Below are 25,191 nucleotides of genomic sequence, written 5' to 3'. Positions count from 1 at the left end.
ATCATATATAAGTAGCTTAGGCAAAAGAAGAATATGTACAAATGAATCCAGTGTGAAGTTAAAGGAAAAACTAACCCATGTGACAAAAACTGGAATAGTGACTGCCTTCTAGTAAGGAGCAAGAGTCTGGGAAATACTGGAAAGGGAAACTTTCTTGGAAAACAGAAATGTTACCTTGATATGGATGACAATTATTTGAGTATAACTTGTTGGAGGCATCAAGCCATACACTTAGCTTGGGATTTTACTGTATGTGTATTACACCTCAATAAAATATTGCTAGCATTTAAAAAATTATTTTCACCTTGTTCTCAGAAATTAATCTCTAAAATTACTAAAAATAAAACTTGGGAAAATAAAACTATAAACTGTACCTAATTTAAAATCCCCTGGTAGCTTAGCTGGTAAAGAATCCACCTGCAATGCAGGAGACCCCGGTTTGATTTCTGGGTTGGGAAGTTCCCCTCGAGAAGGGATAGGCTACCCACTCCAGTATTCTTGGGCTTCCCTGGTGGCTCAGTTGGTAAAGAATTCACCTGTAATGAGGGAGACCTGGGTTCGATCCCTTGGTTGGGAAGGTCCCCTGGAGGAGGGCGTGGGAACCCATCCAGTATTCTTGCCTGGAGAATCCCCATGAACAGAGGAACCTAGCCTGTACAGTTCATGGGGTCACAAAAAATCGGACAAAGCTGAGCAACTAAAGCACACAGCACACACCATTTAAACCAAATTCAATAAACAAAATACAATTTATTTCATCATTCAAATCCCTAAAAGCAGCATAGGTGAAAAAACTTTAATCTGCACAAAATCTTACTTGGATCAAGCACCTTCTTCCTTCAACAGAAATTCTAACTACAATCTGAATGCTCCATCAAGTCAAATTAAAGATGTCTAAAACCTAACCCATTATTTCTCTCAAAATCAAATACAATGGAGAAAGTTTTTGTGAGTAGAAAAGCAGCATAAATTGTTAGTGATTTTCAACATTATTATGATTTCTCTATGCTTCAAAATGTACATAAGATGATTTTCAATTTTTTGTAAGGCAGCCACCAAGTAAGTCATTTGCCCAAAGAGAATTTTATTTTCAAGGACTCTCAGGGAACAGAACATAAAATGCCAATGCCTCACCCACACCACTTTCCCTATTTCTCAGAATCTTTTCTAGATAAAAAATTGCTGTGTTTTTAATATTCTATTATTAAAACTATGAAAAGGGTATACTGGAATCAAATATTTTTTAAATAGTGGGGGCTCGGCAAAGTAAGGAATTTTATTGTAGCACTACTTCAATATACCTTTAATCTTCTTTTTTTAAATTGGAGTATAGACTCAGAGGTTAAAGCATCTGCCTCCAATGCGGGAGACCCGGGTTCAATCCCTGGGTCGGGAAGATCCCCTGGAAAAGGAAATGGTAACCCACTCCAGTATTCTTGGCTGGAGAATCCCATGGATGGAGAAGCCTGGTGGGCTACAGTCCCCGGGGTCGCAAAGAGTCAGACATGACTGAGCGATTTCAATTATCAATTATTAAAGTTACTTTATAATGTTGTGTTAGTTTTTGCTGTACAGCAAGGTCAATCAGCTGTATGTATACATATATCCCCCCTTTTTTGGATTTCCTTCCCATTTAGGGTACCACATAGCACTAAGTAGAGTTCCCAGAGTTAGACAGTCAGTTCTCATTAGTTACCTATATACATAATAGTGTATATATGTCAGTCCTAATCTCTTAATCCATCCCATCCTGTAAGATAGTTACAGAAAAACCAGAATGAACTCTTTGGCCAACACAATACCATATGATCCAGCAATTCTATTCCTGGGTATGTATCTGAAGAAAACAAAAATACTAATTTGAAAAGATGCATGCATCCCAATGTTCATAGGAACATTATTTATGATAGCCAAGTATGGAAGCAACCGAAGTGTTCAACTGATGAATGGATAAGGAAGGGTACAAAATGGAGTATCAGTTATCATAAAAAAAAAGAAATTCTGCCATTTGAAGCATGGATGAACCTAGAGGGTATTATGATTAGTGAAAAAGGACAGAAAGACAAATACTGTATGCTAAAACTTACATGTGGAATCCAAAAAATCAAACAAGAAAACAGACTCACAGATATAGAGAACCAGTGGTTAGTGGGGACAAGGGAAGGGGCAGTAAAGTCACTATTTTTCAGTAACTTTAAATGGAGTAAAATATATAAAAATTGTGAATTACTATGCTATATACCTGAAACATAATATTAGAAATCAACTATACTTCAATAAAACTTTTTTTTAATGAAAAAAGAGAATAATCAATAACATCATGTCAAAGCGCCATGACAGACTTCAGACTTTAAGATAAGATACTTTAAAAGTACATATAGCTTCAAATTCCCCACTGCCTATTTAAATCCTACACTGATTTCTTTTATAAAGAAAGTTAACAACAACAACAAAACTCACAACACACAATAGACAACTGAAGCAAAAAAGTACTACAAAATATTATTTACTTTTGTGGATGATCAACTTTTCCAGTTTTCTTTTAGCAGCTGCTCTTTCCACAATTTTCTGATCAATAGTATTCGCTGTAACAAGACGATATACAACAACTGGCCTTGTCTGACCAATTCTATGACATCTATCCTGGGCCTGAAGATCAGACTGGGGGTTCTTAAAAGTTAAAAAGAAAAACATTTAACAGTTTAAGGTTAAAATTAGTTAAACTCATACTACGTGGGTAGAGTCAATAGGATGATCCAACCAGAATCTTTTAAACAGTGCCTTAACTCAATTTAGGCTTCTAGGCGTTACTTCAGTAATAAAATACGTTTAAGTCTTTACACACAGAACACTTCACAAAGCAATGATTCTCATCTTATAGTGGATATGTTTTCAAAACAGGTAAATGAAATTGCAAAATATACAATGAAAGATTAGAATGGAAATACAATCTACTGCTACATTTCCAACTTACCCAATCACTATCATAAATGATAACAGTATCTGCTGCAGTCAAATTAATGCCCAGGCCACCAGCTCGGGTACTCACTAAAAAGATAAACACATCTGGATCTGTGTTGAAGCTGTGTATCTAAAAGCAAAAGGGATGTAAACATAAGGAATTAAGAAAGAAACTGTTCCTTCCTGGAATGTGGATAAAACTGACTAGTAAGTAGCTACCTTATCACCATCTGTTTATCAGCAAAGGAGGGGGAAGGCAGTGGTGTGCCATGGGATATAATAAGCCAGCATTCTTCAAGCTGGGTATAGTTCTCAAGCATCTACAGGACTTCTGATGTGAGATAAATAAATACTGACAGCCCCTGAAGCGACTTAGCAGTAGCAGCAGAAGCCATAAAGTTGAAAAGACCAATTTGGTGGAAAAGAGATAAAACTATCAGATTCATCTCCCATGAAACGAAATAATCATGCCTATCACCCAGGTTGTGGTAATAAGCCAGAGGTCCTAAGATGTAAGTCTTTTTATTTTTATTTTTTGGTTGTGCCACAGGGCATGTGGGATCCCAGTTGCTCAGCCAAAGACCCAACCTTGTGCCCTCTGCAGCAGAAGCACAGTCTTAACCACTGCACCACCAGGAAGTCCCTAGGTCTATTGACCATTACTTCAGAAATCAAGAAAGAAGTTACAAAGAATTAAGTATGTATGACATAAGCAGTCTTACATTTTCTTCTCTCTCTGAATATGACATGGATCCATCAAGCCTACTAAAGTTGAAATTTCTAAAGTGACAGTAATCCATCAAAATGTCCAACATTCTTGTCATTTGTGAAAAAAGCAGCACCTGAAATTTAAATATACTTTAGTATCTATACTTACTAACAAAAAATAATTATATAGCCAAAAACCCAATCAAAAGTATCACACCTTGTGACCTCTGGTTTTTAGTTCTGGCAGCATTCGATCCAAAATTAAGAATTTCCCAGAATTTGTTACCAGCTCTTCATCAACCTTGAGCAAAGAAAGGAAAAAAAAAAAAAAAACAAAAAACAAAAAACAGAAAAAATAGTCACAAGTAATAATCTGTTTTTGTCAAAATAAAAACCATGTTTACAGGTTTAAGTTTTCAAAGACAAATAAGTCCCACCTTTTAAACCAACTTTGTTATTTGATTTTTATCAGGAGATAGTTCTCAGGGAAAGATATACTCTAGAATTTAAAATCAACAATCTCACAAAATACAAACTATAGTTTAAAATCTATCCTCCCCACCCCTCACCCCAGAAGTCTGTATAATAAAACATTAAATTCAACCTAATGTTGAGGTTTATTCTTTATAACTGAGTACACTTTCAACCAAATGTGTATGAAAGTCACTGCCAAAATTCTTAGAAGAAATGAAAGAAAGTGTAAGAGCTTGTAAGTAACCTAAGTATCAAAGATGAAATTAATCTGATGAAACACCAATACCCTCCAGAGATTATCTTCTTCCTTGTTCAATGAAAAGCTTTAAAGCAGTCATTCTTAATTGGGGCAAATTTGCCCTCCACCCCAGGGTATACTGGGCAGTGCCTGAAATATACTTGAGGTTGACACAGCCGGGAGAGGGGAATTACTGTGGCATCTGGTGGCTAAAGGCTACGGATGCTGGACAACAAGACAGTATCTCCTTAACAAAGAATTATCTGGCCCCAAATATCAATATGCCAAGGATGAGGAACTTACTCTAAAATAGGGTTATTTAGAGTCACTGAGAACAGATGTCACTTAATATATGTTGTCTTCCCATCAACCACCCAAGAGACCAATTTCATTCATTTGACCTGGGAGTCTGCAACTCAACATCAACCTTTTGTTCTGTTTTGTGGCTACTTGTTAAAATTTAAGCAATGAGCCGTCAGACTGACTGACAAGCTGAATGCTAACTAAAGGAATACTGAAAAGGTGACAATAACCTCTAAAACAGACAGTAAGTAAAACATGGAGTAGAAGCCAACTGGTTACTAAAAAGACTTATATTTCTAATGTCACTCTAAATTTAGGGGGATTCTTAGCTATTTATATAAAACATATAAATAAAATATTAGCTTACATATAGAAAACAACCTTTATCTGGAGGTAGAAGACTATCATCTCTACTTACTAAAAGGATTACAATCTTCATGACAAACAGCAAAGTATTTACTGCAAATAATAACAAAATGACACTTTTACACGACATAAAAAGTCAGAAATCAAAATAGTATATTATTAAATAGTATTTACCTTAAACTCTTGTGTAACTGGATTTATAGGGTACTCAATCAAATATGGATGGTTACAGCATTTTCGAAGTAGCATCATTATATTCTGCAACTTCAGATTAACTTCAGATTCTATAGGGACACCTGTTTCCACAATAGTTCTGCCCAAAATGTATAATCCATGAATACAAGAAATTAAAAAAACAAAAATACAGTTTAAAGAATACTTTTTAAAAATCTATTTTTAAACTCACACCTTTCTCGGTCTACCTCTGGCTGTATTTGGCTGATCAGTTTTTCTAATTCATTAGGGAAATCATCTATTTTGCTGTAATCTACTGACTTTCTAGTTCGGCGTTTTGGTCGTCCAGTGGGACTCAGCTCAACTGTTTCTTTCTGTAATAGAATAAATTAAAGAAATAAGTTTAAAAAGCATACCCTTAAATTCTATATGTACATATATACAAAGTAGGGCATAATATTTTTATGCATGAAGTGTTTTAAGATATTAAAAAAAAACTTCTGTCTTTCATCACTGAGTTTCATAATTTTCAAAGGTGCAAAACCAAAGATCCATAAACTATAGCCAAATGTAAATGTCTTCCTGTGAGATTTCATTATTTTAACACTGATGCCCATATCTACTTTCAGAGTTAATGCATTCATATCACAATGGAAAAAAATGATAGATAAAACTTCTGAATTTATATAAAGGAATGTAATAGGTTTGGGCTGAAATAAAACCCTGTGTATCATTACAGAGGGTACTTCTTTGGATTGGTATAATACAGCAATGAAATTCCTCCCAATAGACAACTAGTTTAATTTTCTAACAGCTAAAAAGCCAGAGATTCCTTCAATTAAAATAAAAATGGTCTAATAACTGTACAAAACAAAGATGCATAACCCTAAGTGCTTTAAAAAGAAAGACATAGGTCCATGGCAAACAGTCAAAAATCTGGACATCTTAAAATTTAAGGGTCTCCTCATCTCCAGTTGTAAGATAATCACATTCCAATTCAATTTCTTATAATATGATGGCTGACTAAAAGAGATGTTTCTTTCAGATAGAGGATTTTATTAAAGTTTTTGGCTACCACCAATCTCCTGTAAAGGGATTATATATTTGAGGTGACTGGTCTAGTTGGCAAGCCTTAGTATACTGTGTGCTTGTTCAAATTTATTTTCAAGTTCATCCCCACACAGTATTTCAGATGACTATAGAGCAGTTATTGCAGAAACCATCACCTGAACTTTAGACAGTTTTTGCTATTGGCCTGATGCCTTATACTCCAATTAGAAATTCACCCTCAACAAGTCATGAAAACAGGTAATGAGCCTTATTGTAAAAAGTCATGAAAACAGGCGATGAGCCTTATATTAAGACTGAAATGAACCATGAAAATTTTCTATGCCAACTGTCATTTACAGGTTATTTCAAGTCCACACTCTACCTCACTGGATCCAAACATGTTTGCAATTGTACGGTTCACAATGGCTGTGTAAAAGATCTCTTGTTTCTTTGAAAGTGGTGCATAAACAACTACTTCTCGTTTAGGAGGAACTTCAAGGGCAACATCAGATTTTAGTCTTCTCAGTAAGAAAGGTGTTAAAATCTAAAATTTAAACACGAATAAATTTATGTAAATATTAAACATTTCTGTATTTTCAAGGAATACTCTCCCAAATACCATTTTATCCCTTCTTCCTTTCTTCCTATATGAAACTATCACATCTCAAAAAGTGATATAAAATATCTCCGAGAAATTTTCTGGACCAGACCACCACATGATAAACTCAGTGTTTATCTGTTATAGTTCACAACTTATTATTTTACAAAAATTTTAGTATAACTTGAATATTTTAAAAAGCAAAAATAAGATGGTATCTATACTTCTTAGGGATAAAGTTATAGGCCATATTTTTTTAAAGTGAGGTTTTGAATTAGTAAAAAACCAAAAACAACTGACCCAGAAAAGTAGACATGAAAAGTTTCCTTCTGTAAGTTTTAAAACTTCAGACTTAAAATTATTCTTTCATCAGCTGTGATGACAAGAGATTTCCACATTTTAAAAACAAAAGAGAAGCAATAATTACACCATTATTAAACTGTTTAGGTGTTTAAAAGAAAAACTATATATTCTTTACAGCCTTATCTTAAAATTTACATATAGAAAGTTCATTTTTAGGGCTCTGTACTTAAGTACTTCACAGGTATAGAGCCAAGCACAGCGAGGCTTTAATTTAGCCAGAGACAGAACATTACCAGTAGGTTAAGAAAAAAGTATCTGTAGGCAGCAGTTCAGAAACAAATACACCTACATGCAATTATCAGAAAAAAAATTCATGATTTGGGATATTATTTTTAGTTTTGATTTCTGTACTGTCTTACTTCAAAGTCATAAAACTTTTTCAGAAAGATTTTGAATAAAATTGTCAAAGCACAATTGAGAAAAAATGCAGGCCCACAGAAGAAACTACGAGACTTTTGAAAGACTGTGTTTGTTTAAAGACAGATAGGATAGATAGAATCTGTATGAAATGGCAGAATGGATCACACAGTTTGTAAGTAAATTACGCAACTATTATTGGTAAACACTGCATAAAAATCACTTATTTTTATTTTGGGCTGACAAACATGTATATAACCATCAGGGATAAAATGAGTATACGTGGAAACAACAACAGTTTGAAAATGCCCTTTAGTGCTGCTGTCACACCATGAGACCTCAGGGAGAGGGGAAAGGACAGGAGGGGAAGTTAAACTGGGGTGCAGGATGCCCATTTTTCAAAATCTACAACAGGTTGTATATGTAATTTCTAAGGTGTCTCTTTTATTCTGTGAGTCTATAGTAAGCAGAATAAGAAAATCAAAAAACCTGATGCAGCATATGTAATACATTCTGTTCTCTCTCTTTAGCAATAATATCTTCAGCAGTTTCAGAAAGACTAGTGATATCAAACCAAGATTCAAAGCTGTAAAAGAAAAAATTATAAGTTAACCTATCAACATAAATCAATTATATTAATACATTTTTACATTTTAAACTTTATATTAATCTGTATATTATGAAGCAGCATTTTCCCAAAGGGAACATTTTTTCTGATTTATAAATATATTATCTTACAATAGTATTTACACCAAATAAATATTAAGGTACATTTTTCTCCCTCTTTCTTTAAAGGCAGACTTCATTTGGATATGTCTGGAGTCCTAGAAGCTTGCCTACCCCATGTTCTCCTACAAATGGACCTTGAGACAGGTCCACCTCTACTGGGAAACGTCCTCTTCCACCAAATATGCAGCTCCAGGAAGAACGCACATATCTCATGGGAGGAAAGGGACACTGGCCTTTCGATTGTCAAATCCACCCTAGCTATCAGGGGGATGACAGACGTCACAGCCATATCACCCTCACATCCTAAGATACACATTTTATGAAACATTTTAATAAAGTTATAGAAATAAAAACTGTCTCTGAAAATCAAGGGCATATGACTCTATTTTGGTAAAAATGTGACCCACTACAATGTTTTAGGATTCAACATATATGAATGCCGATAATGATTTCTATTAATATCCTTAAGTTCTTCATAATGTAAAACAAAACAAAACCCTATTAACATGAACTATTAAATATGTTTGCACTAATATTGTCAGTAAATACAATTAGGGAAAATGCTAATAACAGTAGTTAGACCAGATATTCCCAAAATTTCATCACCTGAGGTACATTTTATGAATACAGATTCCCAGCTCCTACCTCAGTGTTCTAACTAAGCAGAAATACACAGGACCTGGAAATCTCTTTCAATAAATGTTCCCTAAGACACCTTGGCCTTGGGCTAACATCCTGTTACCCAAGGAGGAACACATTCTCAAAAATATTAAGTTACTTTCCCATATAAAATTAACATTCTTACTTCATTGATGCCAAAGTATAAATCAGTTATTTTGCCTATTTTTAATGTCTGATAAGACTATTTACTTTTTGATCCTGAGCATACTGATTTTCTGAAAACTATGTTTATACTTTGTTCTTTTATGCTATATGCTTCAAATACAGCTTCTAGAATAAAAAACATGAGGGCGAAACTGAGAGACCTTGGTTATATTTTCGAGTCTGGCATTAACTAGTTATATTTTTAATAATTTGACACTTGGGTTTTCTTATCTGTGAGGGGATGTATTCAACCTCTCTATCCCTTGTTTGTAAGAATATAATGAGAAAAATCCATATGAAAGTGAAAGTTAAGACAATAAGGAACATTATAAAAATATTTTAAGGCAGAGAATTCCCAGGAAGTCCAGTGGTTAAGACATTGGGAGCGTTCACTGCCACGGATGCAGGTTCAATCCCTGGATGGGGTGTTAGAATCCCACAAATCATGAGCCATAGTCAAAAAAATAAAAAAAAATAAAAACTAAGCAGTATAAAAGTTTTCCTTTAATCAATACAATAAAAACTTTAAAATTAACTGTTTCATTTATCTCTTCTCATAATTTGTGTCAAAAGTAGGACTTACTAGGGGAGGGGGATTTGGAGGAAGATGGTTAAAAAGTACAAACTTCCAGTTATAAAATAAACACTAGGGATATGATATACAACATGACAACCATAGCTAATAAGGCTTTATGACACACAAAGTCGTTAAGAGAATAGATCTTACGAGTTCTCATCACAAGGAGGAAAACTTTTTCTTTTTATTCTATCTATTTGAGATGATGGATTTTAATTAAACCTATTGTGGTAATCACTTCACAATATATGTAAATCAAACCATCATACTGTACATCTTAAATTTATACAGTAATGTATATCAATTATTTTTCAATAAAACTAGAAAAAAATAGAGAATATATATACTACAAAGAACTAGCCAAAAGCTATTATTAAAGTCCAGCTACCTAGAAGAAAGAAATTAATCTATGAACACAGATTTTGAGACTTTTAGAAAAACACAGGCAATAATTAAATAACTGGCTTACCTACCTTTTCAAGTCATCAAATACATCTGGCAGCAAAAAGTTTAGCAATGACCAAAGCTCTGATAAATTGTTCTGCAAAGGAGTACCAGTCAAAAGAAGTTTGTTATCCGCATTGAATCGTTTTAACTCCCTAATTAGGCGGCACTTCATGTTCTTAATTCTGTGTCCTTCATCTACTATTAAGTATTTCCAATAGCAATTCTAGAAAAGGAATTCAGGGGAAACATTTTATACGATGGTCTCACAATTTCTCCTAAAAGCAACTGTAAAAACAAAACCACCTTATTAGGAATGAATGTCCAATTTTATTGAATGGTATTTCTGTATCTATTGAGATAATCATGTTTTCCTCTGATCTACTAAGAGAGTAAGTTAGATTTTCTGAAACTATACTTGTATTCCTAAAACAGTCCTCACTTGGTCTTGAACTAATAAAGTCCACCTGCTGTTATGTATTTAAGAATTTTCCATTCACATTCTTTAGGCAAAGTAGTCTGTAGTTTTTCTTTCTAATGCTTTGTCAAGTTTTAATTAGTGTTATCCTGGAGTCCTAAAAAAGGAACTGAAAGACTTTGTTAGTTCTATATGCTCTGAAACATTAAATGGCAGTAGAATTTTCATCATAGCCAAAAAAAAAAAAAAATTAAAAAAAAAAAAAAAGGAAAAGAGATAAAAATTATTTAAATGGTGTTGTGGCTACCAAGATTTAAGTGCCAAAGGCTTTAATTTTCCTGTTACAGACTACAATCTTCATCTCAATCTTTTGGTTAATATAAACCTCTAGGTTCTAAAGGAATATAACCAATGTAATCTATTCCATTAGAAAAAAAAAAAATTGAACCAATGCTACTGGAAGGTGATATAAATTTTCAGAAATGTGATTTATGGATTACAAAGACTCCAATAAGACCATTCGTACCTGTAATGTAGTTCGGTCTCTCATGGCTATCTCAAATGAAGTGATCACCACAGGATGAATCTGTAGTGTCCCTTTCCGTTCGTGAATATGCTTTACCAGTATCCGACGCTCTTGCTGGGTCCCGTGATATAACATAGTAGGAATCTAAAATATTTTATTAGATTGATAGGTAACAAACTTTAGAACAAAATATAAATAACAACAATTTGGAAAATATGAAGTTAAACATTTCTGAGAGAAAAAACATAATTTAACTTTAGTTCTATCTTTCTATAATAAAATAGTCAACCAATTTTAATTGCTGGGCTACAGTGGGAGGATAAAAAGGGCCACAAAAACAAATCAAGTGTAAAGTGAAAGAAATGGCAAAGTTATTTCTGGAATGTGTACTTCTCCTAAGGCAAGGATGTGGCTAAAACACATATGGAAGGAAAACATTATAATAAGGATGAATAGAATTAAAAAATAAATTCTACCAAGGTCTGTCTCAGGTGGGTCAAAGTATTCAATGCACTACAAATCACCCAGGGATATGTCAGGCAAGATTTCTGAGATTACTAATACGTATTCTATATAAACTTACAGAAGGTATTGCTGATATTGAAAGATAGGTTAAATAAGATGTAGACACAGAAATCAACATAATTGTAATAAGAGATCTATAACTTAATTCAGGCAACAAAATAATAAAATATTTGTAATGATAATATATTTAACAAAAGGAAGCATGTCTTACTTCTGGTGTAAATCTTTTGAATTCAGCCATCCAGTTAGGAAGTGTAGACAAAGGGCCACAGACGAGAAAAGGTCCAGGTACACCTCTCTGAATCATCAATGCAATTGTAGCAATGCACTGAACTGTCTTCCCCAATCCCATTTCATCTGCTAAAATACCGTTAATTCCATTTTCCCAAAGCATCTGGACAAAAATAACATACACTCTATTTGAATGCTGATATAAACATCTATTGAATCAGCAGTTTATTTCTTCCTTTAATCCAAAGAGGATAATTATGATGAGACTGACATATTCACACTTTAAGTTATAAAAACACTGTGTGAACTCGGTTTCCAAAGCCATAAAAATGTTGGTAGCCTTGAATAAGATAAATTTTCACTTTCAAAAACTTACTCTGGGTAAATAAATTAGAAAATAAGTATTTACACAGCAATACATGTCTTATATATAATAGTGAAACACAGGAGGAACAGCTCAAGTTGTGTTATATCATATTAATAGGTTATTAAATAGTGAAACAATATCTTGAATCAAAATTGAGGCTGTATTACCCTAAGCCATTCCATGCCTTCCACTTGGTACCACCGCATCACTCCTCCCGTGAAGTGTTTTGGTTGCTGAAAGGGTACTGGCTGTCCGTTACATTTCCGAACAGGGTCAAAAAAGAATTTCGTATTTTGCCTAACCGTTTGAGATAATCTATCTTTAATTTTACTATTTGAATCTTTATTTTTCTGAAGATCTTCTACACACATATTAGAAGAGGAGCTCTCATCCTGTAAAGAAAAAAGTTCAGATAAAAGTTTAATACATAATTATGCTGCTACCCTCCATTAATCAGAAAATGTAACTACTAATCAAAATTGCAGTAACATAATGAACTGTGCTGTTGGAGAAGACTCTTGAGAGTCCCCTGGACTGCAAGGAGATCCAACCAGTCCATCCTAAAGGAGATCAGTCCTGGGTGTTCCCTGGAAGGACTGATGCTGAAGCTGAAACTCCAATACTTTGGCCACCTCATGAAAAGAGTTGACTCATTGGAAAAGACTGATGCTGGGAAGGATTGGGGGCAGGAGAAGGGGACGACAGAGGATGAGATGGCTGGATGGCATCACTGACTCGATGGACATGAGTGTGGGTGAACTCCGGGAGTTGGTGATGGACAGGGAGGCCTGGCGTGCTGCGATTCATGGGGTCGCAAAGAGTCGGACGTGACTGAGCAACTGAACTGAACTGAATCACTGTGAAGATCATTTCACATGTTGAATAAAAATCTATAGTTAGTTCCGTTCAAGAATATAAAATTTTTTTACTTTCTGTAAGTAATTACCTTCACTGCAGGGAAAGGGACAAGGTAAATATAGTTTAAAACTGTATCAAACTTAAAGAGTGTCAATTTATCTGTGACATAGCACCAGTTTATGACCAAAGGTAGACTTCATTGGTTAGCTATGACCAAATTCCATTTTAAGAATATGAAAACAAGGATTAAGTCAATTCAAATGAAGTCCTATAAATGATGCCAACAACTGAATATTCAACTGGAAATATAAGGAGCTTGAGTTTCACCACTCCATACATAAAATCTATGATGAAATGATATACCTAAACATCAAACCAAGAACCATAAAGCTTTCAGAAGAAAACAGAGAATAACCTTGTGAAAATTTATCACAAGGTTTGTGTTTGGTTCTTGGTTTGATGTTTAGGTATATCATTTCATCATAGATTTTATGTATGGAGTGGTGAAACTTGTGATAAATTTTCACAAGGTTATCACAAACCTTGATAACCTTGTGATAGACAAATACTTCTTATACAAGACAAAAAGAGTACTAACCATCAAAAGAAAAAAAGTAATGATTTGGACTATTACAAAATTTAAAATTTTCTGCTTATTAAAAGATATCACTAAAAAAAGATATCATTAAGAAATTGAGTAAGCAAGCCAGGAACAGAAAGAAAATACAGTATATGTATCTGACAACAATCAGAACTCATGTATCAACAAAAATACAAATAACCCAATAACTGGGCAAAAGATATAAACAGAAACTTTACAAAAGAAAACACATTAACAGCCATTACAAACACAAAAATTAACTCTACATTAGTAATTAAGAAAATACAAAATAAAACTACATGAAATTCATTTCACGGCTAAGGTTAAAAAGACTAATGACATGAAATGCTGGCAATGATATGAATTCAAACTCCTATACAGTACTAATGGAGAGTCATGAAGCAACAGTTAGAACTGGACATGGAACAACAGACTGCTTCCAAATAGGAAAAGGAGTATGTCAAGGCTGTATATTGTCGCCCTAATTATTTAACTTATATGCAAAGTACATCATGAGAAACGCTGGGCTGGAGGAAGCACAAGCTGGAATCAAGACTGCTGGGAGAAATATCAATAACCTCAGATATGCAGATGACACTACCCTTATGGCAGAAAGTGAAGAACTAAAGAGCCTTTTGATGAAAATGAAAGAGGAGAGTGAAAAAGTTGGCTTAAAGCTCAACATTCAGAAAACTAAGATCATGATATCTGGTTCCATCACTTTATGGCAAATAGATGGGGAAACAGTGGCTGACTTTTTTGGGGGGCTCCAAAATCACTGTAGATGGCGACTGCAGCCATGAAATTAAGACGCTTACTCCTTGGAAGGAAACTTATGACCAACCTAGACAGCATATTAAAAAGCAGAGACATTACTTTGCCAGCAAAGGTTCGTCTAGTCAAAGCTATGGTTTTTCCAGTGGTCATGTATGGATGTGAGAGTTGGACTGTGAAGAAAGCTGAGTGCCAAAGAATTGATGCTTTTGAACTGTGGTGTTGGAGAAGACTCTTGAGAGTCCCTTGGACTACAAGGAGATCCAACCAGTCCATTCTAAAGGAGATCAGTCCTGAATATTTATTCGAAGGACTGATGTTGAAGCTGAAACTCCAATACTTTGGCCACCTGATGTGAAGAGCTGACTCATTTGAAAAGACCCTGATGCTGGGAAAGATTGAGGGCAGGAGGAGAACGGGATGACAGAGGACAAGATGGTTGGATGGCATCACCAACTCAATGGACATGGGTTTGGGTGAACTCCAGGAGTTGGTGATGGGACAGGGAGGCCCGGTATGCTGCAATTTATGTGGTCGCAAAGAGTCGGACAGGACTGAGCAACTGAACTGAATTGAGTGAGAATAAAATGGTGGGTTCACTTTCAGAAAAGAGCTCTACCTTCTTATAAAGTTGAACTTCATTTACCATAATGATCCAACAATTCCATTCCTACTGCTACTGCTGCTGCTAAGTTGCTTCAGTTGTGTCCGACTCTGTGCAACCCCATAGACAGCAGCCCACCAGGCTCCCGAATCCCATCAAAAAAATATGAAAACATGTCCACACAAAGATCTTTACAGAAGTTATCACAGCCGCCTCATCCAGAATAGTTACAAAATGGAAACAATCTAAAAGCTCATGAAGAGAATAGATAAAGACATTATAATACTTGACAGACTACTACTCAGCAATAAAAAACCTACTAGTAACAAAACAACATCAATGATTATCAGCCACAGTGAATGAAAAGCAACAGAAAATAGGGGTGGGCAAATGACTGGCAAGGATACCAGAGATCCTTCTACCATAATGAAAAGGTGCTAAAATTTTGATTTGGATGATAGTTACACAGATATATACACTTAACAAAACTTATCAGAATGAACACAAGATCAGTATGTTATTTATTATACATTACAAAGTGTGGGCAATTCCAGAGTAAATTGTGATAGAAGATTAGATTGTACTTTATCTTTTAAAATACATCTAAGACTTATAAAAAAAAATGCTTAATTTTATTTACATTTAACATAATTGGTTGCAACTGCATCATAAACCAAACCTCATACTGAAGAAAGAAAAAAAATCCTGTAAGTATAGAGCCTTGGATAGTAAATTCCAAGGTCATAAGGCATCTCTCTACATAAAATGAGGGTTTGGGGGTGGGGATAGAAATAAGCCTTCTCAAACAAAACCAAAGAAAATCTTGGAAGGCCAGAAACAAGACTGAAGTATCCCCAGGGACTTCCACAAGCTGTGGAATATATAAATGTGGAATGTATTTATGCATACAGTTACAGTTACCTGCATCTTTGCCACACTCTCAAAGACTCAAAAATTAATATTTACACATTAAAGAACATATAATAGACTAAAGTGGATAGATAAGAAAGAAGCATGCTATAGGATAACTAGTGAGAAAAAAATGTACACTGGTGATTAAGAGAAAAAAAAACACTAATGATCAGGGACACAAATATGACTCCTAAATTTCTCTTTTATAAATATCTCTCTCTTATAAATCTCTTACCTCATTCTCCTTTTTATTTTTCTTGGCCACAGACAAAATTTCCTAAAACAATGAGAAAACAAACAAAATAACAATGATTATATCCACTGGATCATAGAAAAAGCAAGAGAGTTCCAGAAAAATATCTATTTCTGCTTTATTGACTATGCCAAAGCCTTTGACTGTGTGGATCACAATAAACTGTGGAAAATTCTGAAAGAGATGGGAATACCAGACCACCTGATCTGCCTCTTGAGAAATGTGTATCCAGGTCAGGAAGCAACAGTTAGAACTGGACATGGAACAACAAACTGGTTCCAAATAGGGAAAGGAGTTTGTCAAGGCTGTATATTGTCATCCTGTTTATTTAACTTATATGCAGAGTACATCATGAGAAATGCTGGACTGGAAGAAACACAAGCTGGAATCAAGATTGCCGGGAGAAATATCAATAACCTCAGATATGCAGGTGACACCACCCTTAGGGCAGAAAGTGAAGAGGAACTCAAAAGCCTCTTGATGAAAATGAAAGTGGAGAGTGAAAAAGTTGGCTTAAAGTGCAACATTCAGAAAATGAAGTACATGGCATCTGGTCACACCACTTCATGGGAAATAGATGGGGAAACAGTGGAAACAGTGTCAGACTTTATTTTTCTGGGCTCCCAAATCACTGCAGATGGTGACTGCAGCCATGAAATTAAAAGACACTTACTCCTTGGAAGGAAAGTTATGACCAACCTAGATAGCATATTCAAAAGCAGAGACATTACTTTGCCAACAAAGTTTCGTCTAGTCAAGGCTATGGTTTTTCCTGTGGTCATGTATGGATGTGAGACTTGGACTGTGAAGAAGGCTGAGCGCCGAAGAATTGATGCTTTTGAACTGTGGTGTTGGAGAAGACTCTTGAGAGTCCCTTGGACTGCAAGGAGATCCATCCAGTCCATTCTGAAGGAGATCAGCCCTGGGATTTCTTTGGAAGGAATGATGCTAAAGCTGAAACTCCAGTACTTTGGCCGCCTCATGCGAAGAGTTGACTCATTGGAAAAGACTCTGATGCTGGGAGGGATTGGGGGCAGGAGGAGAAGGTGACAACAGAGGATGAGATGGCTGGATGGCATCACTGACTCGATGGACATGAGTCTGAGTGAACTCTAGGAATTGGTGAGGGACAGCCTGGCACGCTGCGATTCATGGGGTCGCAAAGAGTTGGACACGACTCAGCAACTGATCTGATCTGATCTGATGGTCCATTCATTTATTTCTTCAACATTTACTCTTGTTCTGATTTTATGCCAGGAAATGGGGATAAGGCTCATACAGAGGAATCAAACATGAGACAAAAGTAGGCCCATGGCATAAAATCCTGAATTTGTGAGCAGCACTTAAAAACTGGAATATTTACTCCCAAATTTTCAACTTTGTTTTTTTTCTTAGTTGAAGTTTTTATTAAGTCCAAATCCACACAGTCCTCTACTAAAAAGGCAAACTATAACCCATGGACCAACTCTAGCCAGCAACCTGTTTTTATAAATGTCTAAAGTTTAATTAGAAAAAAAGTCAGGCTCATTGGTTTACAATTTGTCTGTGACTATTTTCTGGATACAACGGCAAAGTTCAGGGTGAGTTACCCACAAAACTATTCAAAGTCATAAAATGTTTATTATCTAGCCTTTGACAGAAAAAGTTTTCAAAACTCTGCTCTAGAGTCAAGCTATGGTTACCACCATTATTCAAGGATTCACTTCCAAATGTATTAAAATCCTAACTCCAGGCCACTTTAGACCTCTCTCTGGATTAGAGACCTGAATATGCAATCCTGATCAAGAGGCAAAGACAAATACATTAAAAATAAAGAATAAAAGTGTTCTGATTTTGAAGTACCTACTAGATGCTAAGGGTATAGAGACAATGAACCTAGTGACTTAGGAAAACAATATATCAAATTTTCTGAAAAAGTTGTTATCAGGGCATAATAATTAAAGACAGAATTAAATTCTAGGATAGCATGTGCAGAGGCTAAAGTGGATAAAACAGAATGATACATTCAAGAAATTTTAAGCATATCTCAAATTTGAGATACACAAGAGAATAAAAGGACAGGTGTGGCTGATAGCACATATATACATACATGTGTATGTTTCGTGTGTATGTAAAGTATCATATAAATATAGATATTCATATTTTAAGGCTAAAGAGATTTTATATAGAGAACAGATAGAGTTGTCTTTTAAAATGGCTAGCTGAGATGAACCGTTTTGGATAACAATTTGTGAATGAATCAAAACAATAGCAACTATGAAGTATTCTTGTTAGAAATTAAACTTCCTAAACTCCTGATGCCGCTTACCTCTACAGCTTCATCCTATACCACTCTTCTGTTTATAAACTAGAGCCAAATATAATTTCTTTTTAAATTTTTTGAACTTTCCAGGAAATCTCCTGCCTCTGGACATTTGTTAAAGATTATCATCTCTTCCTATAACACATCCCCAGTATCTTCCCTATATCTTATTATTCCTATTAACCTGCCCCCACCACCTTTACATGACTTAATTTTTATCCCTCAAGTCTCAACTTCCTAGATGAAACCTTTATGAAACTCAGGCTTGAGTTAAGCACCCCTCTATACGCTCAATAGCATTTTCCAATTATCCAATTATATTTAACTACTTCCTTCCAAATATTTCTCACTGGATAAATGCTAAGGCAAACAGAGTGATTACATTACTGAGTCTAAGTTCATACTGCTTGCTGCACAACAGGCGAATAATTGAGAGAAGAGCTGTTGGGGCAAGGAATAACAACTTTATTCATAAAGCCAAGAAACCAGGATGATGGTGGGCTCCTGCCCCAAAAGAACCATCTTGCCTGAGTTAGAATTCAGGCTCCTTTTATACTAAAAGAGGAGGGAGTCAAGTCAAACATCTCCTGGTTCACATCAATGTTGTCATTTAGTAACTAAGTTGTGTCTGACTCTTTGGCAACCCCGTCGACTGTAGCCCTCCAGGCTCCTCTGTCCGTGGGATTTTTCCTGGCAAGAATACTGGAATGGGTTGCCATTTCCTTTTCCAGGGGGATCTTCCCGACCCAGAGGTCGAACCTGCATCGTCTGCACTGGCAGGCGGATTCCTCACCGCTGAGTCACAAGGGAAGCCCAGTTCACATCAAGGGATGTGTTAATCTCATTAATAGTGTTTTCACTATTATTAAGTATTTTTCACTGCAGTCTTAGTATGTTCCACAACAAATCAAGTGGGTCCTGAATATTATTTTTAAATGGGGAAAGAAGGGAAAACAAAGAGTATACCTGAGAGTAAAGACAAGTATTATGGGGCTTCCCTGTGGCTCAGTGGTGAAGAATCTGCCTACCAATGCAGGAGACACAGGTTCAGTCCCTGGTCCAGGAAGACGCCACATGCGGCTGAGCAATTGCCACAACTACTGAGCCTGTGCTCTAGAGCCTGGGAACTGCAACTACTGAAGCCCACACACCTTAGAGCCGGTGTCCCACAAGAGAAGCCACTGCGTGAGAAGCCCACACATAGAAACTAGAGAAAGGCCTGCACAACAGTAAACACCCAACACAGCCAAAATAAATAAATAAACTTTTTTAAAAAGGTAAGTATTATGTTAAACTTTATACTTTATGAAGATGTGAAGTTATACTTTCAGATAAAAGAAAAGTAGAGCAGATCATAAAGTTAGAATTTTTGTTAATATTAAGAATGTGATATATTATGCTTAAGGGATATTTAGGGTTTGTTGTAATTAAAGATATTCTTTAATTTTTATTTAATGAGGTACTAAGTGAGAAGGTGAAAACAAAAATGGCTTTAAAAATTAGTTTATGGTTTTAGCTCCCTAACAATCTTTCTTAAGATACAGTTTTGAGGTTGTAAGAAGTTATAATTTCTCACTAGGCCAAGCTCATGCTCCTTTAACAGACAGGAAGATGGTACTATCTTCTTTCCTAAAACACTTAACTGGCTGAAAAGACAGGTAAATATCAGTTATCAGTATACCTTCAAGTAATAGTTATCAATATCACATAGGTTATACACAACATAAAACCTTATTTGTCCTTCCCCCTTTATTTTTACCTCTTTTGACATGACCTCTGAAATATTGTATGATTCATCTTCTCTTCCTCTCTTCTTTTTTATGACTAAAAAAACAACACCATTTTAGTTTTTATAGTAATTTAAGCAGAAAATATAAACACATATTCTTCAAAACTATAACAAAGAAATTTACCTGCATTCTCCTCACTTGCATCAATGGAATTTTTATCCTACAAAACAAGGATTTAGACTATTATTTTCCCAAAACTTCTATGGTATTACAAGTTTTAAGGCACCGATTAAGTAAACTTTCCTTGCAGTTGAACCAAATCCAGAACTCTTCACTATCATGCTTACTAAAAGGTAACCTTTTTCTTTATTTCTCTACTACAACTTGTTTGTAACTCTCTACTTTTTCCCAAAGCTCTACTTCCCTCCATTTTCTTCCATGTAAGACAAATTTCAAAATTAAACAGAGGCATTTTTATTTTGTAATTACCATGTACATCTCTTCTTTGTGTTTATGCTACTCAATGGGTATGGTATGGAAGGAGTACTCATTTCAGTATAATCTGTAAGTTAAATACAACTGAAAAAAGATTATCAAAGAGAAAAACCAATGGAAAAGAGATAAAAGAAATGAAGAGACATTCAAAAAGTGTCTCAAAATGAGAGCTGGAAAAGAATAGGTAGACAACATGCATGAAAAATAAAAATAACAAAGAAGGTAAATATAAAAATGAAGTAAAAGATTTAAAGGATTAAAAAGGAAAATACCAAGAGAATAATGAAATGGAATAGACAGAATATGATGGCTGACACCTTTAGAATAAAAGGAAAAAACCCCAAAACCTGGTGTAAAAAGTTAGCTTGGTGAAAGTAAAGACTGTTTTAAAGCAACAGGTTGAAGAATACAGTGTAAATGGTTGGTTAAGCCAGTAAAATTATAAGTATATTCTTCAAAAACCCAAAATAAGTCCCTGGAATTAGCAACTGAGTCAAGTATCAGTTTTCCACAATTGCTTTTGTTGTACAGTTACCTGCTATGTACTTTAACATCACCACTAACTACACTAACAATCAAGTAACTGGATTTAGATACCCTCCTTATTTTTCCTATTAGCATTTTGATATTAGCATTTGATATTTCCTATTAGCATTTTCCTAACAAAGGCAGTTTGGGGTAGAAATTAAGTGTGGAGTCTGAAATTAATCCTAGGATCAAATCCTAGGTTACTATTTATTAGCTATGTGATCTTCAAACTTAGTCAATTCTCATTCACAATAGCTGAGTTCTATAAAGTCACCATGAATACTGAATTAGTGAATACCGAATCAGTGCATCTAGAAGAAACACAGGTTTAGGTTCCTGCAAGCACATCTTCATTAACTGATCAATACATAACCCTTTTCATGTATATAAACATACAGTACTATTTAAAGACAGCTCATTTAAAACATATGCTGATTAACACTGAACTCAAAGCCAAGAGCAATTTAACTCACACATGAAGGAAGCTTATCTAACAAATATATTTTCTCCATAAGGCACATCACAGTCCTCTTACATAAGAAACACTAGGCAGCACTTCAGCACAATGTAACTGACAGTCTTTTAAATCACCAAAACCACAAAAATACAAAAATCATGACATTACATAGACACAAGAAGGACACTTGTTTACACTGTGACAGCTTAAATAAGGCAGATAGCTTTGACCTCAGCTGGGAATGTTACTTATAGAGAGACTCAAATTTTTTGCCATTCCGCACATGCACATGTCTGTGAATGGCCACAAAAACATGGGTACTGATGTTGGGGTAACAAATTATAGCAAGTAGCTAACTGGAAAATATGGAATCTATGAATAATGAGGATGGACTGTACTCTATCTCCTTGCATCAGCTTCTTTATACATAAAACGTGGGTAATAGGATCTCTACCCAAAAGAGCTACTTTGAGAATTAAGACATGTAAAGTTTAGAACAACACCTGGCACATAGTAAGTACTCAACAGTGGTTACCCATATTATTTCTCTTTTCACTAGCACAAGTGTTGTTTGTACAATTCCTATCAATATGGCATAAAAAACCTCAGGTTAAAAAAAATTAAAACATATTCCTCCAAAAGATCACATCTAAAATTCAGGCTATCCCTAAATGGATGCTCTATCTGAAATGCTATCTACTCCAGTTTTGGTTCCACTGCTACAGCTATGTACAAGATACACATTTAAATTACTGGTATGGTTCCAAGTTGACATAATGAGGTTAGAGGCATGAAGAAGAGCAATCATTACAGGCTCCAAAAGAGCTAGCCACTTATAAAATGCCTTGAGGTATAAAATATTTGTAGATTTTTCCTGAGATTACAAAGTGAAATTTTGCTACTATGAAATACAGTCCACAGGATAAGAAATTAAAGGTCACAGTTTATCTCTCCTTCCATATCTAAGATACTGAGAAACAGATTTTACATGTTTCTATGCAACCAACAAAGAAGGGCTATCAGATAAAGAAGGTTAAAGTTAAAAAGATGATCAAGAGTCAAAAGAATACAAGAGGATGTCTTCAATATCTAAGGTAATGTATATAAAATATTCTAGCTTACTATTTATTACCTTCGTAACTTTCAAGGATTCCTTTTTTCTCTCCAGTTTCTCTTTCTTCTTCTGCTCCTACAAGATAATTTTTTCTTAGTGTCAAAAGTGGAAAATGCAAAGTATGAAACACATATCTCAAATAACTTAAGCTCACAATGAAGAAACTGTATACAAAAATTAAAAAAACAAAAACTTGAGCTTTAAGCTTTTTACGAATAGGAAACAGATTTCCTGCCTTAAGCAACTAAAATCCAGATAAAACATACCAATGGTTTTCAGCAACTTTTCATCGTGCAGCAAAGGACAGTGAACACTGACAAAAGGGAAACAAACAAGGTGAATCTTCAGACTACTAAGCTTACTGCCTGGAGGCAATGTCCAAGTGCAAACAATGGAGGGGGAACCCAAGTAGAGCTCAGAAGTCTGCGTTGAGAAGACAGAGTGCAAAACTCAGAGGAGCTGGCAAACCAGGGTCAAAGTACCAGAGGGGAGAAAGCAACATACAATAGAAGCTCTGAAGATCTGCAGTGGCACGCTCAGGCTGAGTACTGATCAGTGTGTGAGTAGAGAAATTGAGGGCCAGAAAAAGAGCAACTAGAAAGCAGGCAGAAGGATCTCTGTGCTCACAAGGGATCAGGAACAGTTCATATTCATATCAGCCAAACGTGAAAGGCCTCTTAACACAGAGAGCATCAAGAAAAACTTTCAGAAGACGGACCAAGTTATTCTTATACTAGAAGCTGTTCCAAAGCCCCCTAACAAAGTTTTAAAAGCAGGACATAAAATGATTCAAATTATTTCCAAGAGGTGGTTAAGGGTATTTGCCTTAGGAGTCATTAAGCTTGGTATTTGTTTTTCTGTTTCCTTTTATCATAGTTTTGAAAAGGGCTCCAACAAAGAAAAAAGAAAATTTAGCAAATGTAGGAAAATCTTCATTGATAATCATCAACTGTGAATGATGGGGACAAAAGGATTTATTGTAGTGTTAACATTAGCCCAAGTTTTTAAATCTTTATATATTATAGTAGACTTAGAAATAAATTATACAGTGTCTTAGATGATAAATGCAATGGGAAGAATAAAACAAGGTAAACGAGATGAGGGAAGAGGTGTCAGGTAACTTTATTTAAGGTTGTCAGGGCAGGTCTCATTGGAAAATATTTAAGCCAAAGCTTGAAGATGATAATGAAGTAAGCCAGGCAGAAATCTACTGAGAGGAGGGTTCCAAGCAGGAAACACACCTGGAACAAGGTCTGCAAGGTAATGGGGTTGAGAGAGGCAACCAGACTGCTTATGGTCTTCTGGTCATCATAAAGACTTAGGCTTTCTTAGAAACAGTGAAAGCTAGAAAGCAGTGAAATATAATTAAAATACTGCATGGGGGGGTGGGGGAAGCACTAAAGAAAAACTCATTCTTCATCCTGTAGAGAATCTTTTAAAACTGAAGGTAAATGAAGACTTTTTCAAACATAAAAGCTAAAAGAACCTGTCACCAACAGAAAATGCAGACAAACCTATAATTACAGAAAACAAATCAGAAGACAGGAAATGAGGAAAGACAGGAAGTGAGGGATGGCAGAGAATTAAAAAGGGGGCAGAATTCAGCCATAAAAAAAGAATCTAATCCTGCTATTTTTTCCCCATGGAAAAGAAATGCAAAAAACCAAAATGGCTGTCTGGGGAGGCCTTACAAATAGCTGTGAAAAGAAGAGAAGCAAAAAGCAAAGGAGAAAAGGAAAGATATAAACATCTGAATGCAGAGTTCCAAAGAATAGCAAGAAGAGATAAGAAAGCCTTCCTCAGCGATCAATGCAAAGAAATAGAGGAAAACAACAGAATGGGAAAGACTAGAGATCTCTTCAAGAAAATTAAGAGATACCAAGGGAACATTTCATGCAAAGATGGGCTCAATAAAGGACAGAAACGATATGGACCTAACAGAAGCAGAAGATATTAAGAAGAGGTGGCAAGAATACACAGAAGAACTGTACAAAAAAGATCTTCATGACCCAGATAATCACGATGGCATGAGCACTCACCTAGAGCCAGACATCCTGGAATGTGAAGTCAAGTGGGCCTTAGAAAGCATCATTACAAACAAAGCTAGTGGAGGTGATGGCATTCCAGTTGAGCTATTTCAAATCCTGAAAGATGATGCTGTGAAAGTGCTGCACTCAATATGCCAGCAAATTTGGAAAACTCAGCAGTGGCCACAGGACTGGAAAAGGTCAGTTTTCATTCCAATCCCAAAGAAAAGCAATGCCAAAGAATGCTCAGACTACCGCACAATTGTACTCATCTCACACGCGAATGAAGTAATGCTCAAAAT

The 25,191-nt window shown here is 35.3% G+C and overlaps 1 protein-coding gene across 1 annotated transcript in view; it reads right to left on the bottom strand.

The window, feature by feature from the left end:
* The window catches only part of HELLS (helicase, lymphoid specific), a 39,772-nt gene that overhangs the window by 6,448 nt on the left and 8,133 nt on the right, over positions 1-25,191 (bottom strand). The window contains exons 4-19 of the mRNA XM_086378758.1: positions 22,881-22,937; positions 20,452-20,488; positions 20,298-20,362; positions 16,219-16,260; positions 12,402-12,626; positions 11,848-12,030; positions 11,112-11,255; positions 10,197-10,393; positions 8,082-8,178; positions 6,657-6,818; positions 5,459-5,598; positions 5,225-5,363; positions 3,887-3,970; positions 3,684-3,803; positions 2,975-3,091; positions 2,511-2,670 (exon numbers count right to left, since the gene is read on the bottom strand). Of these exons, the coding sequence (XP_086234884.1) occupies positions 2,511-2,670; positions 2,975-3,091; positions 3,684-3,803; positions 3,887-3,970; positions 5,225-5,363; positions 5,459-5,598; positions 6,657-6,818; positions 8,082-8,178; positions 10,197-10,393; positions 11,112-11,255; positions 11,848-12,030; positions 12,402-12,626; positions 16,219-16,260; positions 20,298-20,362; positions 20,452-20,488; positions 22,881-22,937 (1,969 nt within the window). The remainder of the gene's footprint in view (positions 1-2,510; positions 2,671-2,974; positions 3,092-3,683; positions 3,804-3,886; positions 3,971-5,224; positions 5,364-5,458; positions 5,599-6,656; positions 6,819-8,081; positions 8,179-10,196; positions 10,394-11,111; positions 11,256-11,847; positions 12,031-12,401; positions 12,627-16,218; positions 16,261-20,297; positions 20,363-20,451; positions 20,489-22,880; positions 22,938-25,191) is intronic.

The sequence above is a fragment of the Bos grunniens genome, chromosome 26 (genome assembly GCF_055505025.1).
Source record: "Bos grunniens cultivar Pamir isolate PY7600 chromosome 26, Bosgru_T2T1.0, whole genome shotgun sequence".
Taxonomy (NCBI): Eukaryota; Metazoa; Chordata; class Mammalia; order Artiodactyla; family Bovidae; genus Bos; species Bos grunniens.
The sequence above is the reverse complement of the archived record's forward strand: the minus strand, read 5'-3'. Positions and strand labels throughout refer to the sequence as shown.